At 40.0% G+C, this 13,050-nt stretch overlaps 1 protein-coding gene across 7 annotated transcripts in view; it reads left to right on the top strand.

Moving 5' to 3' along the window:
- The window catches only part of LOC123977553 (nesprin-2), a 73,082-nt gene that overhangs the window by 47,451 nt on the left and 12,581 nt on the right, over window positions 1–13,050 (top strand). For all 7 annotated transcript variants that reach the window (XM_046060317.1, XM_046060311.1, XM_046060312.1 and 4 more), the window contains 8 exons: window positions 696–927; window positions 1,102–1,299; window positions 2,257–2,379; window positions 4,006–4,161; window positions 6,491–6,649; window positions 7,488–7,654; window positions 10,975–11,137; window positions 11,495–11,685. In XM_046060317.1, coding sequence (XP_045916273.1) covers window positions 696–927; window positions 1,102–1,299; window positions 2,257–2,379; window positions 4,006–4,161; window positions 6,491–6,649; window positions 7,488–7,654; window positions 10,975–11,137; window positions 11,495–11,685 — 1,389 coding nt within the window. The remainder of the gene's footprint in view (window positions 1–695; window positions 928–1,101; window positions 1,300–2,256; window positions 2,380–4,005; window positions 4,162–6,490; window positions 6,650–7,487; window positions 7,655–10,974; window positions 11,138–11,494; window positions 11,686–13,050) is intronic.

The following is a 13,050-nucleotide window of genomic DNA, read 5'->3' as shown; positions in this document are numbered from 1 at the left end:
AATCAAAATACTTCCGCACAGTTTCCGTGTTTCTCATTACTCCACAGAACATCAAGATTATTCAGCTGGGTGTACTGCAAGAGAAAAATTGTGGTAGTAATCTGTGTTATCAGGGCATGTTGATTTGAAGTCTTCATCACACCTGTCACCTAATTAGATTTGAGATTTTCCAGAAGCATTGCTTTCTTGTAAGAATCGCACATTCTGGGTGTACTCCGACACACAACAAAATGCAGTGTGTGCAGCTGTTTTCTTCCCTGGAATAGTGGGATCTCTTCCTTAAATCATTTTGTGCATTGTTTGGAAAACTTGGAAAGCTTTTATATTTGTTTCAAAGGAGTTAAAGGAACATTTCTTGTCTTTCCCCTGCTGTGATTGCTACTTAAGGCTATTAAACAGGCTTCAAAATCCTGCTGATTTTGTGTTGATTTAGAAATGACTCTGGATGAACTATGACAGACCCATTTGTAATTTTTTATCCTTTTGTTTTGTTGCCTCTACCATTGTTATGTGATTTTTTTTTTGTTGTTGTTGTTTACAAGGAAAGTGTATTATGGTAAATTCCATTTCAAAAACCTTATATCCCCAAAGAGACTACTGATTGTTTCACTCATCCCCCAATTGCCAACAGATGTCAACAGTTTATAACGGTGTTAACACAACAAGCCAAAGCTCTTGTGTTGCTCCTTGCACAGATCTAAGCTCATGGCACAAGTGACCCGTATGAGGGAGAGCTGGTTGAACTCTGTGGCTCTGGCTGGCCAGCACAGGTCCCTGATAAAAGAACAACTGGGCCAGTGGAGAGTCTACCATCATGGCTTGAAACTTTTGTGGAAGTTGATGATGGACGTTGACCCTTTGTTGCCCCCTGCTGGACCTGCTCTCTGTACACTGCATCAGCTACGGAGCTGCACAGATAATTTTCAGGTTAGTATTTATGGATACCAGGAAAATGTACCATACTCCTAATTATGTCCGTCAGCTTAATGGACAGAAAGCTTCGACTGTTTTTGCAGTGGCGGGAAAAATACAATTGTGCCAGATTTTTTAATGTATTCAGAATGAATAACAACAAGCTGTGTCTCCCTACATCTTTCACAGTGTGTGGAAGACGCTCTGGGTCTGCACTCCACTGTGTACACCCAGACTCTGGAGGCTGGCAGGCATTTATGTAAAACCATGACGGGGTCTGAGTGTCAGAGCCGACTGCAGTCAGACCTCCAGGCCATACAGGAGGCCTGGGAACAAACCACTTCACTGCTGGAGAGGAGAAGAGCCCTAATTAGCACAACAGTTCAGGTAACAGTCATATTTCCATCAAAGCCCATGACTCCCATATTTATTATTTTTAATATTTAAGATTCATTTCCAATGTTACATTTGACAAAACAAGTTTATTGTCAATATATTGTCTTAACATTACTGCATAATATAGAAATATTCAGAAATAGTTTTTCAGTACTGCACAGAAATATAACGCTGCTCTGCTGTGGATGTTAGTTGTCCTGGCAGCAGAATCTAGTGAATCATGGAGATTTTAGCTCAAAATTTTAGCGTATCAAGTACTGACAAAACCCAAAAGAAGAGCATGTGTTACACTATTAACAAGGACGTAGGTTGTGTCAGCTTTGGAAGACCCATATCCAGAATCTGATCCTACACACGCACACACACGCCACAAGACTGATCAAAGAGAAGCTGAAATCTATCCACACACACAGGGACACTCGTGTGGGAGCAAAGCTGCCACCATTGCTAAAGGTTTTTTTTTTATTTGACTTTCAGGCAGAAATGTTGGACAAATACTGTTTGGTTAATACTTTAAATGCCATTGCTGATATTTTAGTGAAATGGCGTTTTACTCCAAGCTCTGGCTGATCACTGATCAGTCTGAATTACAGAAAGGGCTGCCCAGCTTCACGAGCTGTGTTGATTAGAGCAATGTTTTGATGCCCAGGCTGAGCAAGGTCAGGGAAAGTTGTGTTAACCCCTTTTATAAGCTAATCTTAATCCACCTGGGGAAAAGAGAAATGCCTCTGAGCAACATGTCGAAGATCACACAGAGAACAGCATTACTGGACAAAGTAGAACTCGCAGCAAGAGACTAACTTGGTCATATATGGTCAGAAAGGTGGTGTAATTGTTACAATTTACATTTGGATTTATTGAGCTAATGACTATACTTTTTGCTTTAATAAAACTGTCAGATGTTTGACTCCAGACATCTCATTCTTCTGTGTGCTGCTGATTATTTAGAAGTATTCTCAGTGTCAGGATGGGATAACCAGCATCATGTCTGAACTGGATGAGCTGAAAGTCATGATAAAACAGACGCTGCCTGAAAGACCGTACAGCTCAGAGGACAAGGAACACCTTCAGGTAGTTACAATCCAGGTAGTCTGTGTATAACCATGACTGTATTCCTTATAAGATGATGATGATGATATATCCATAATATAAAGGAATGGAAAAATGTTGTTTCACAGCCATTTTTAAAGAAACTTTAAACTTTATCAACCTTTATCAACTGGGCCCTTAATAAGAGAACACTGACACAGAAATTATCCCTTTGTTCCTGGTACATGGGTGGCTTTGGTGCTCCATGCCAAACTACAGCATACATTACTATATGTTGAATGGTAATACAACATTATTCAAAGTACTGTGAGAAATATAATCTTTCCCTACTAAATAAAAATAGTAGTTAAATTAAACTTTACATACTATTGAAACAAGGAAGGTAGTTCAAAACAGTGTTTTAACTGTTACTGTAATGTATTTTATACAAATCAGTCAAGACAAAGCTGCCAGTATCTACAGTTCCTTATTTCCTCAATTTTAGAATAATGCTAGTGGCTAACAAGGTCAGAGCTACCACTGAAGACACTGAGATCATGTCCTTTGTATTTTGCAGGCTGATTCCAGTGATTTACACTCGATATATTTTTAAAGTTTACTAGGTAGATGTATTTTACCATTTTACAACACATCAGGTACTTTTGTATCTCTTGCCAGAAGGCAGCATGTTGAAGAGTCTGTGGCTGGAGTGGGTACTGTCTTTTAGTATCCTCTGGGCTCTGCGTAGGCACCTCATCTCTCAGATATCACTGATGCTCGGGAGATGGGTACCAATGATCTTCTGAGCAGTTTTAATCACCCGCTGGAGAGCCCTCCTGTCCTGGGCCATGCACATCCCATGCCAGTTTGTGATGTTTCTAGTCAGGATGCTTTCTATTGCTCCTCTGTAAAAGTTAACAAGAACTTGCTAATGCTAATATAATTGAATAGAAAAAAATTAAAATGCATTATTCCAAAATCTATACACTATAGTGACCATGTACTGACACTTTGACTCACATGGTATTTCTAAAGTCCTAGCTATGTTCCTGCAGCAACAATGTTAGTCCATATCAACACAACCTTAGCACAACACTGAAAAGACTCTTTATATTAACAGAGCAGGAATCCCATTTAGCATTTATTTTCTGCAAAATACCAAACATTCAAAAAATCTAAGGCCCAAATTACTTCTCAGTATTCATGTTTGACTTTGTAGAAAAACAGGCACTGAGAACTGACTGTTGCGTAACCTGATATAATAACAGACTTTCCATGGTCTGAAAATTGGTTATCGCACAATGTGTATGAGATTAATGCAGAAAATTGCCAAATACTTTCTAACAAATCAGCAACATGAATCCATTGGAAGAAAACCGAGCAGGTCAGCTGGTCTTAAACTGGCCAAAGTTCCCCAATTCCCATCCATGCCTGCACTCAATCCTACCACAGAGTGCCTCTGAGTTTACCCCCCTTTCCCTTATTTAATACTCCCATGCTTTCACTCCCCTCCCCCTTTCTACCCCTTCTACCCTCCCCCTGTCCCGTCCATAGCCCTTTAATCTGGACGGTCCAAGCGAGGAAAGAGGGAGAGAAGCCTGAACACACAGCTTGTGCATGGCCGTCTGACAGGGTGTTAAAGTGCTTGTGTTTGTGCGTGTTATGCAGAAGACGGAGCTCTCTCTGCAGCGTCTGGCCAGTGGATTGAGGGAATTAACCACCATGAAGACGGACCTGTCCCAGTACGTTGCGGCCGGTGACTCGGCTCTGCTGGAGCAGCAGCTGGAACAACTCCACAGCCAATGGGAAGAGCTGTGTATGAAGGTGAGCACTGATAAAAAAGAAATGGAGAGAAAGACAGGCCATATATTGAACCAGAGAAAGTAAGAAATTGTAGAGGATACAGGTGGAGAGGAAGGATTGGGGGGGAGAGGGAGAGAGAAGGAGGGAAAAGTTGCTACCAGCAGTAACCAGCAGCACAAAGCCTCTGCACCACTGGGGCTGAACACACACACACACTCACACTCACACATTCTCTCTCTCATTTGGTTAAGAAAAGAGCTACCATGTGCAGGTTCATGGAGGGAAAAAAATTAAATTGGAGGTCTTTCTGCTTGTATCACCTTATGAAGAAATGTGAAGATTTTTGCAGTTTACATAAATGGAAATACTCACTTGACAGCTCATCAGGTTGTAAATAGCTCCTGACTCAGACTCGCTGTGCTATCACATGAAATACTCGAACAGAACAGACTGTTCTTTCTGCAACTGCATTGTTGGTGAAAGTAGCTCTACTGTATACACACAAGTTCAAATTCCTACAGTTAAGTCTTTTGGCTTAAACACAAACCCACTCATTTTCTTGAAAAAACGGTTATGACATGTTCGCAACGTATTTGTCAGTTATTAGGGCCATGGGATGATTTGCAGTCGTGCTAATTGAGTCCCCAGTTAGACTGGCCACTTCCACCTGCTCCTGTCTTGGCAGGGGTTACTGGCATTCACAGATGCAGCAACAGCAACCAGTTTGTCCAGTCATTAGCTTTTCTGTTGCTGTTTGGTCCATCTGTAAGTCTCTTTGTTATCTGTACAATAATGGTAGGTGCTCATCTTAACTACTTAATTCTTATGTTTGTCCCAAAACAAACCTGAAACCTGAAACATACTGTCTCAGGAAAGACCTACCAGTCACTTGAGAGTTAAGAATATGAAATGTAAAAGCCTACATTAAGTTTTTTATCGGATTGATAGAACAACTTACTTCAGCCATCACAAAATTGATTATGACAATTCTTTGCTAAACTATTAAATTGTTGGAAAAAAAGGTAGTCAGGTTATTTGAGAAATCACTGACTAATTTCAACTGTGAGATCACACAAGATTTTTCATCCCTATTAATTCCTGGCTGGGGGGCATGGATCTGAGCCACAGCCATTTCCTCTGCATAGTTAACAGGTTGTAGGTGGGGGAAGCCACTGGAATGGGTCTGATGAGCAGATGGCCTGGCTGGGGTAAAAGGATTCTGGGGACAGGCTCTATTGTTCCTGGGGAAGCACAAAGTCCTCATGGGGGGACAGCAGCTCACAAAGCACCCTAAAATTACCCAAAAGGTCCAGCAGTGTTAGTATATTAAAACTAAAGCAGGGCTCATTTAAATCAAATAAATGCCACTGAACAGTAAAATATAGCTGGTTCAAACATGCCCCGTGGGCTCGCTAAGCCCTTTAACCTTAAAAAGATCATCAGCCCCCTCTATAGCTATGTAATGGGGTGTTTTATGGCATTAAGCTGTCATTAGGAAAATGGACCTTGTTCATTTTAAACAGTGTCCCTTGGGGATTTCTCTCAATTCAGTTGATTACTGACTGTTAGAGATTAAATGGTGCTATTGCTTCAATGTAATGAAAATATTCAGTTCAGTTTTCTGTTTTTAATTCATTTCTGTACCATGTAATCTCTTTAGTTGAACAATACGTATATACTTTACAGATTTTGAGAAGTTTTTTTCAGTAATGTACCAGATTATGCATTCCTATGCACCAAGCTCAAATCTACAAAATATACTGTTGTGTAGTAGAATTAGGTCGGAGTTTCCCGGATACATACAAAGTATCACAGAAAATATCCCTGATTCAGACTGGATTGACATTTGTTAAAATCAAAGGCACTGCTGTTCTCAAGCCTTTGTTTTTGCACCAAACCCAGGACATTTTAAACGTTATGACCATTTTGCCTGCAGCTGTCTATTAATAAAAATTGGGCAAAAAAAGTCAGTTTCATGGTTTGTTTTAGAAACTATAAATGTTTAGGGCTTGGTGTGGATAAATCACCATAATCCCTGGTTTGTCTCTGAAAAACAGTCATCTAGTTACCCTAAAAGAGCATGATTGAGGCAGCAAAGGTTGCTAGTGCAAATATTAAAAAATATAAATTAAAATATTCTTACTGCAGCTTAGCCACAGGTTTCCCACCAGCACTACAAAAGTTTTTATTTCTTTTAAAACAAAGTATTCTAATGGATCATGAATTTGCACCATGCAGTCATTATTACACCTGTCTGCTCACCATGAAGTCTGTGTGCTGATACTGACTTTGACATTCGTATCCCTGCCATAAAGTGTGCCATAAAATGCCACTTGTATCACTTTCCCAGGTGTCCCTGCGCAGGCAAGAAATTGCAGACCGTCTCAATGCCTGGACCATCTTCAATGACAAGAACAAAGAGTTCCATGATTGGCTGACTCAGATGGAGAACAAGGTGTGCCACAGCGGGGATCTGAGCATCGAGGAAATGGTGGAGAAACTGAAAAAGGTACAAGATCTAAGGAATATTTAAATCTTCCTATCCAATTAATTCTGTAATACCCACAATAAACCTATGGTTTGGGGCATGGTCACCACTTGCGTAGGTCCATCCATACATGAGCAACATGCTGTTTATACCAGATGGTGGCCTGGAATGGGGAATGGCCGCATGCCCTTTGTTCATACTCAACAGTTTTCCTTTCAGTGACTGAAAGCCCTTTGTACCTTACTGTCTCATCATGAGGCATGCTCATTTAGTCAACAAGATAATAATTGGTTTGAACGTTGCAGGATCGTTGTTTTGAACTGTCAGATGAGATCAGAAAATTAGAGACACTTGATAGTCCCTTTTTAATTATGTGTATAGCTGAAGATGGCACTTCCTGGCGATAAGCGACTGCTCCAGGGAATGGAAACAGGTTGAAGTTGAATGAATGGGATGATGAAAATGGGATGCAAGCTCTTGACTGAAGCATCCCTCTTTATTTTAAACTGAACTGAAATCTGCTGCTTTGCTGGTCATTTAAAGTTTTAATTGACAAGCTTATGTCAAAACAAAGCCTGCTTACTCTAAAGTGATCACAGATTGGCTAAATAGGTGAACATTAGCTTAAACATGGAGTTTACTAATGTTATGCTTCATGATAATTCATATTTTCAACTCCAGCTGAAATTTACTCCCATACTACATAGGGATTACACTACTGATAAATAGAAATAAATACAAGAAGAGTTGAATTTTGAATTCCGTCTGCATTGGATAGATACTGTTTATGAGGGTTTTCCTGCTTTTTCTTTAGGACATGGCGTTTGTTAAGCAGCCTAATCTTATCATGTTTATACAGGACTGCATGGAGGAAATCAACTTGTTCAGCGAGAATAAGAGCCACCTGAAGCAGCTGGGTGAGCAGCTGCTGTTAGCCAGTGATGAGGCTAAGCAGACCCGGGTCCACGGCTCGCTGCTGGAGGTCAACCAACGCTGGCACAACCTCTTCCACCACATCGAAGCCAGGTGAGAGCAGCCACAGTCGTCACAGAAGCTGTAAGCTCTAAGTGATTTAGGTAGGAGGACAAAAATTGAAGAAAACAATACTGGAAATTAATGAATACGTATTGCAATAATTACAAAGTGTGTGGATGTCAGTGAGCAAGCACTTAGTAAAAGAGTTGTTACATTTAAAAAGTGCGTGTTTAGCTCTGTGTGTGTGAATGGTTTTCTGTTTTGCCACACTCTATGGACTAAATGTCACCCCATTATTAGACTTACACAGAAGCACCTTTCACAGCGAAGCCACTCTACATTAAAAAGCATCATTAAGAACTAAAAGGCTCTAACTGAGAGCCTGTAATTAAACAATAGCTCTAATGCAGATCCATCCACCTGCTGTTGTGATAGTCGTGCTCTGCAGCTGTCAGGAATACATGGCATCTAATGTACAGACAGTAAGTTAAGCCCTTGTGATGATAAACTGTTAATGCCCCCGACCCTCCTCAGACAGATGGACAGTCCTGTGGAAGGGCTGGAGATACGGGCTTCACTCCTAAACCTGCGCACCCCCAGCCTACCCGTCCCACCACAACAGGGAAAAAAAGCTATGCTTAGGTCTCAGACAGTACCATATGTCCACACAGACTCCCTCCCTTTTTCTAGTCTGTCAGAGCGAGATGATGTGAGGGAGGGTGGGTTAGTAATGGGAGGAGCCGGGTCTGTCGGCATGCATTAATCGCTGATCCTCAAACTGAGGTTCCATGAGCATATTTCAGAGAGCCTGATCCCATGCAAGATGTAGAATACTAAAAACTCTTGATTTTAATTTTTCCTTGGGGTTCCTTAAAAAAAGTAATCCTCCCAATTAGAGAGAGTATGATAGCCCTTCATTTATTGCACTTTGTTAGAAATCAAAGCTGCCACAGTAGAACCTGAGGTGTATCCCGCAGCAACTTTGGTGTCTTATATCTTTAGTTCACTGGCTAGCAACAATTAATTTTATGCAATGCGAAAATCAAGATGAAATAACATGAAATATATATATATATATATATATATATATACACACACACGAATGAGAAAGTACATGGAGGGTAAAAGAGCAGCACAATTACAGCATTAAGAGTAAATGTCAGTTGGAGTTTAATCTCCGAGTAACTGTGAGCCCCCCTGTGGTTAGCTGTACTTTGTTAACCTTGTCCTCCAACCATATATCCTGACTTATCTTCCAGCTCTTTTCTGCTCCATCCATTCTACTCTGTCCTTTTCCTCACCAAGGACCCCTACCCTGGTTTTGTGTCTTTGTTGGGCCTCCACATGAAGCTACTGGTCTTTGTTAGACTGTCAGAGGTAGAGAGAGAGTGAAAGAGAGAGAGAGATCATTTGGTTGACTAGGATGGTTGTATCTGCAGAGGAGAGACGAGTATATTCTGGACAAAATTTACATCAACTCTATTGTGCCTTCATTACAGGGTCACAAACATAAAGCCACACAAACCTCCACTGACTATATAATGTACATTATTCCTGAACTCTGACCTGAGCTTGGAATCAGTAGAATGTCTTAGTGTTAATCCAACACTTGAGTTTTACCCACAAAATAGAGTATTTTTAAGGAGTCAATTTTTTCCATTTAAAATATTTCTCAGTGCACGATTGTTTAATGTTGTATTAACACAAGCTGCTATACATGGACTCCGTCTACGTAAATTAGTCCCGATGATACCTTGTGTTACAGACTTTTTTTGTTAGTACTTTTTTGTCATTACTTTTATGTAGTTGTGTGATACTAATCTGTAGGACTTGAGATTTTTGGATAGTGCGTTACCAAGACCAAAACAGTTTTTAATACATTACTTAGTATAATAAGTCTTTTAAATAAATATGATTTCAATCATGTGACCGTTTTCGGTTGATACTCAAAAGTAACAGATCTAAAAGGGCTCTCACACATGCACACAGTCAACTCGTCCCAATGTACGGCATCTGCGCCTTCCTGCCACTTACACTCACTGCAGTTTGTAATGCTTATTATTTTGGTAGAGGGTGTCTCCCTCCCTGCCCTGACAGGCCCTGCTGCTGGACCTCGACAGAGGAGGACGGATCAAATGGGGAAATTAACTCAAACTCCCAAATGGGGCACACTTCAGGCTTTTAAGCCTCAGAAGAGAGCGCTTATTGTCCCAAGCGTTGCTATGACACCCAGTCAGTGTGGCGCTGTGTGTGTGTGTGTGTGTGTGTGTGTGTGTGGGTGTGTGGGTGTTCGTTCACAAGGCGGTCAGTTGTCACTGTGACTTTGGAAAGTATCTGAGAGCTCTACCTGAGAATGTTTTAGTGAACAGCTTTCTAATACTTGTCTTTCATTCTGTCTTTCTTTCTCTTCCTGTCTTTATCTCATTTTAGTGTCTTTCTCTTTTCTTTTTGACTTTATCTTACTAGTATTTCTGTCTTTTCAATCTCTTCCCTTTTTTGTCTCATTCTTTTTCTTCAAGTTGACTGTCCTTTATTGACATGAATGTTTCATTTAAACAGTGTTGCCAAAATGTCTGAAGGTTCTCAGTCATCCAGGTCATAGTTATCCAACGAGGGTTGAGGTCAGGGGCAACTGGACTTGGTTGAAGATACTAGAAGACGTTTCGTCCCTCATCCAAGAGACTTCTTCAGTTCTGAAGGGAACAACTGAAGAAGTCAGTTGGATCCACATTAGACCTCAACCTTCGTTGGATAGTGTTGCCAAAGCACTTTGCAGCAAAATCAAAAAGTTTACATTTCAATATGTTATAACAAGATAGTGAATTAATGCAATCAAGATCATTCAATTTAGCAGTTATAAACAAAAATAACAAATTCAGATAGATTGTCTTCTTTCTTTCTTGGACCATGTCCAAAAAACATCAATCTCATACTAAGAAAAGAGATGCTTTGCCCCAAATTTAGCTATTAGATTCTCTGTCTTCATTTAACTTTTGTTTAAAGGATCAGTGGTTCCCAAACTGGGATTTGGGGCCCCAAATGGGGTTGCAAAAATAAATCTGAGGAGTCAAGATACAACTTATTAGCACTTTTTTCTATGATTACTGAATAATTTTACCTCTTCGCCTTGCTAAAAATTCCTAATCCCTTTTTAGATAACTTGGTCATTACCCAAACCTATATTCAACCAATGACATTTAATTTTAAAGGGTCACATGCCAAAAGAGTTGAGAACCAATTGGTTAGATGTTTGTTTATACACACAATAAATTGGTACAGATGTTACTAATAGTCATAATTGCTTACTTTAAAATTGATTATAATAAAAAATAAATTTTAGTTTCTAAAACTGTGTGTCTGTGTGTGTTTAGGGTAAAGAAACTGAAGGAGACTCTGGTGACGGTGCAGCAGCTGGATAAGAACATGAGTAACCTCCGCTCGTGGCTTTCACGCATGGAGTCCGAGCTGTCCAGACCCATCACCTACAGCGTCTGTCACCACCAGGAGATCCAGAGGAGGCTGGCCGAGCAGCAGGTAGACAGAAACACACACAACTACACACACCAGTAGTTAATTTTTTTAAAATTTGATTTATTGTTATTATTTATTTATTTGTTTCTGAGTATCTGTTTCTTTGTGTTTCACTCTTCTTTCTATTATGTTTATCTAGGGTCTTTGTTTTTACAGTATTGTTACATTTAAATTTGATATTTCTTGTCACACTTTTGTTTTTCTGTTTCACTGTCACTCCGTCTTACTTTGTCTCTTATGATTAATAATTCATATCTGTCCTTTGTTCAATTTTGGGAGGGGTGGTCTCATGCAGTGAGCTTCTGTCTGTATGTCTGTGTACTGATGTTTGTTTTCATGTCTGTCTATGTGTCTGTCCAGGAGCTGCAGCGGGACATTGAGCAGCATACGGAGGGCGTGGTGTCAGTAATCAGTCTGTGCGATGTTTTGCTGCGGGACGAAGATGCTGCTGGTGGCACTGAGGTGGAGAACGACTCCCTGCAGGAGACCAGCCACAGCCTGGACCAGCGCTGGAGGACCATCTGTGCCATGGCTCTAGACAGGAGGCTCAGGTAGGAACTAAAACACACACACATACTGTATGGGAACCTCACACATTTCACTACATATACATGTATATCTCAATCCTTACATGCAACCTGTTGAAAACAGGCACCTTTTTCCAGAAAAAACACCTAAAATTACATACCCAAAACGAATCAGGAATAACTCCTCAACCATTTGGCCTAGATGCATAATTCTGGTCTCCTTTGAAAAGTCAGAAGCTAAGGAATACAAATCCATTGTGTATTAATATAATTATTTTACTTTTACAGACTACATGGAGAAATGAAAAGATCTGATATTTTTATCCTCACCTGGTTAAAAAAAATAAAGAAGCTATATTATATATACCATCAAAACCATCCTGAGGAAGCTTTTAATGCAACTGTGAATATCTTCTAATACACCTATAATGCAATTGTAACTGTAAATCTGATGAAAATAAACTAAAATACAGTTATCATACAACATTTTCAAATATACCTGGCGAATTTCCATATTTTGGCAATATTTATTGTTAAAATGCTGACTTTTATTGATATCTTTAAAACACTTTTTCAGTCCATACAACCAATTTCCAAATGACAAAACATTGAAATATTGATAAGAACAGGAGTATTCATCAACTCCCATGCTTTACAGGCCTGTAGATTGAGAACGGAACAGTGATGGGGATGGTATCAATCGATCCAGCTTTAGCAGACCTTTTATTTGATACCCTGCATGTCTATATATCTCCAACCGCCCGGCCACAAAATGGCAAAAAACACCATGTGTTCTCAAGTGGCATGTTTCCTCTCTGCAGAAAAAGAGGACAGCAGGCAGGCAGCTTGCAGGTGTTGCGCAATAATCAAAATGACGCCCGCTTAGACTCGGAGCAACAACATAGGCGGGTTTCGTTAAAACGGCGAAAAAAAATTTTTTCAATCAGTAATACGCCCCAGAGCACCATCGCCCCCGATACCGGGGGCGTCTGTTTTCAACAGGTGTTCCACAGTAGCAGAACTTAACTTATTTAGGTTCTTTGTCTATTTCTAGTCCTATTGATTTTACTATATGATTATTACAACTCTGTTGAACACCTTAGGCTGAATTATCAATTAACAGGCTGTAACAGGCTATATAGACAATAGGCAGTACTTAATTTATATCCAGTATGTCACACTACACTCAAGAATTTATTTCTAACCAAATGAATCATTTAAAGATTAAATTTTATGCTAATGCTATTAGCATACATACTATCAAGGCAAGGTTTACTCATAAAAACCCTTATTGGTTAGAAAAGCCTTCTTGATGTCATGTACATGTCTTCTTGTAGGATTGAGGAGACGTGGCGACTGTGGTGTAAGTTCCTCGATGACTACTCGCGG

This window comes from Micropterus dolomieu, linkage group LG10, assembly GCF_021292245.1.
Source record: "Micropterus dolomieu isolate WLL.071019.BEF.003 ecotype Adirondacks linkage group LG10, ASM2129224v1, whole genome shotgun sequence".
NCBI lineage: Eukaryota > Metazoa > Chordata > Actinopteri > Centrarchiformes > Centrarchidae > Micropterus > Micropterus dolomieu.
The sequence above is the reverse complement of the archived record's forward strand: the minus strand, read 5'-3'. Positions and strand labels throughout refer to the sequence as shown.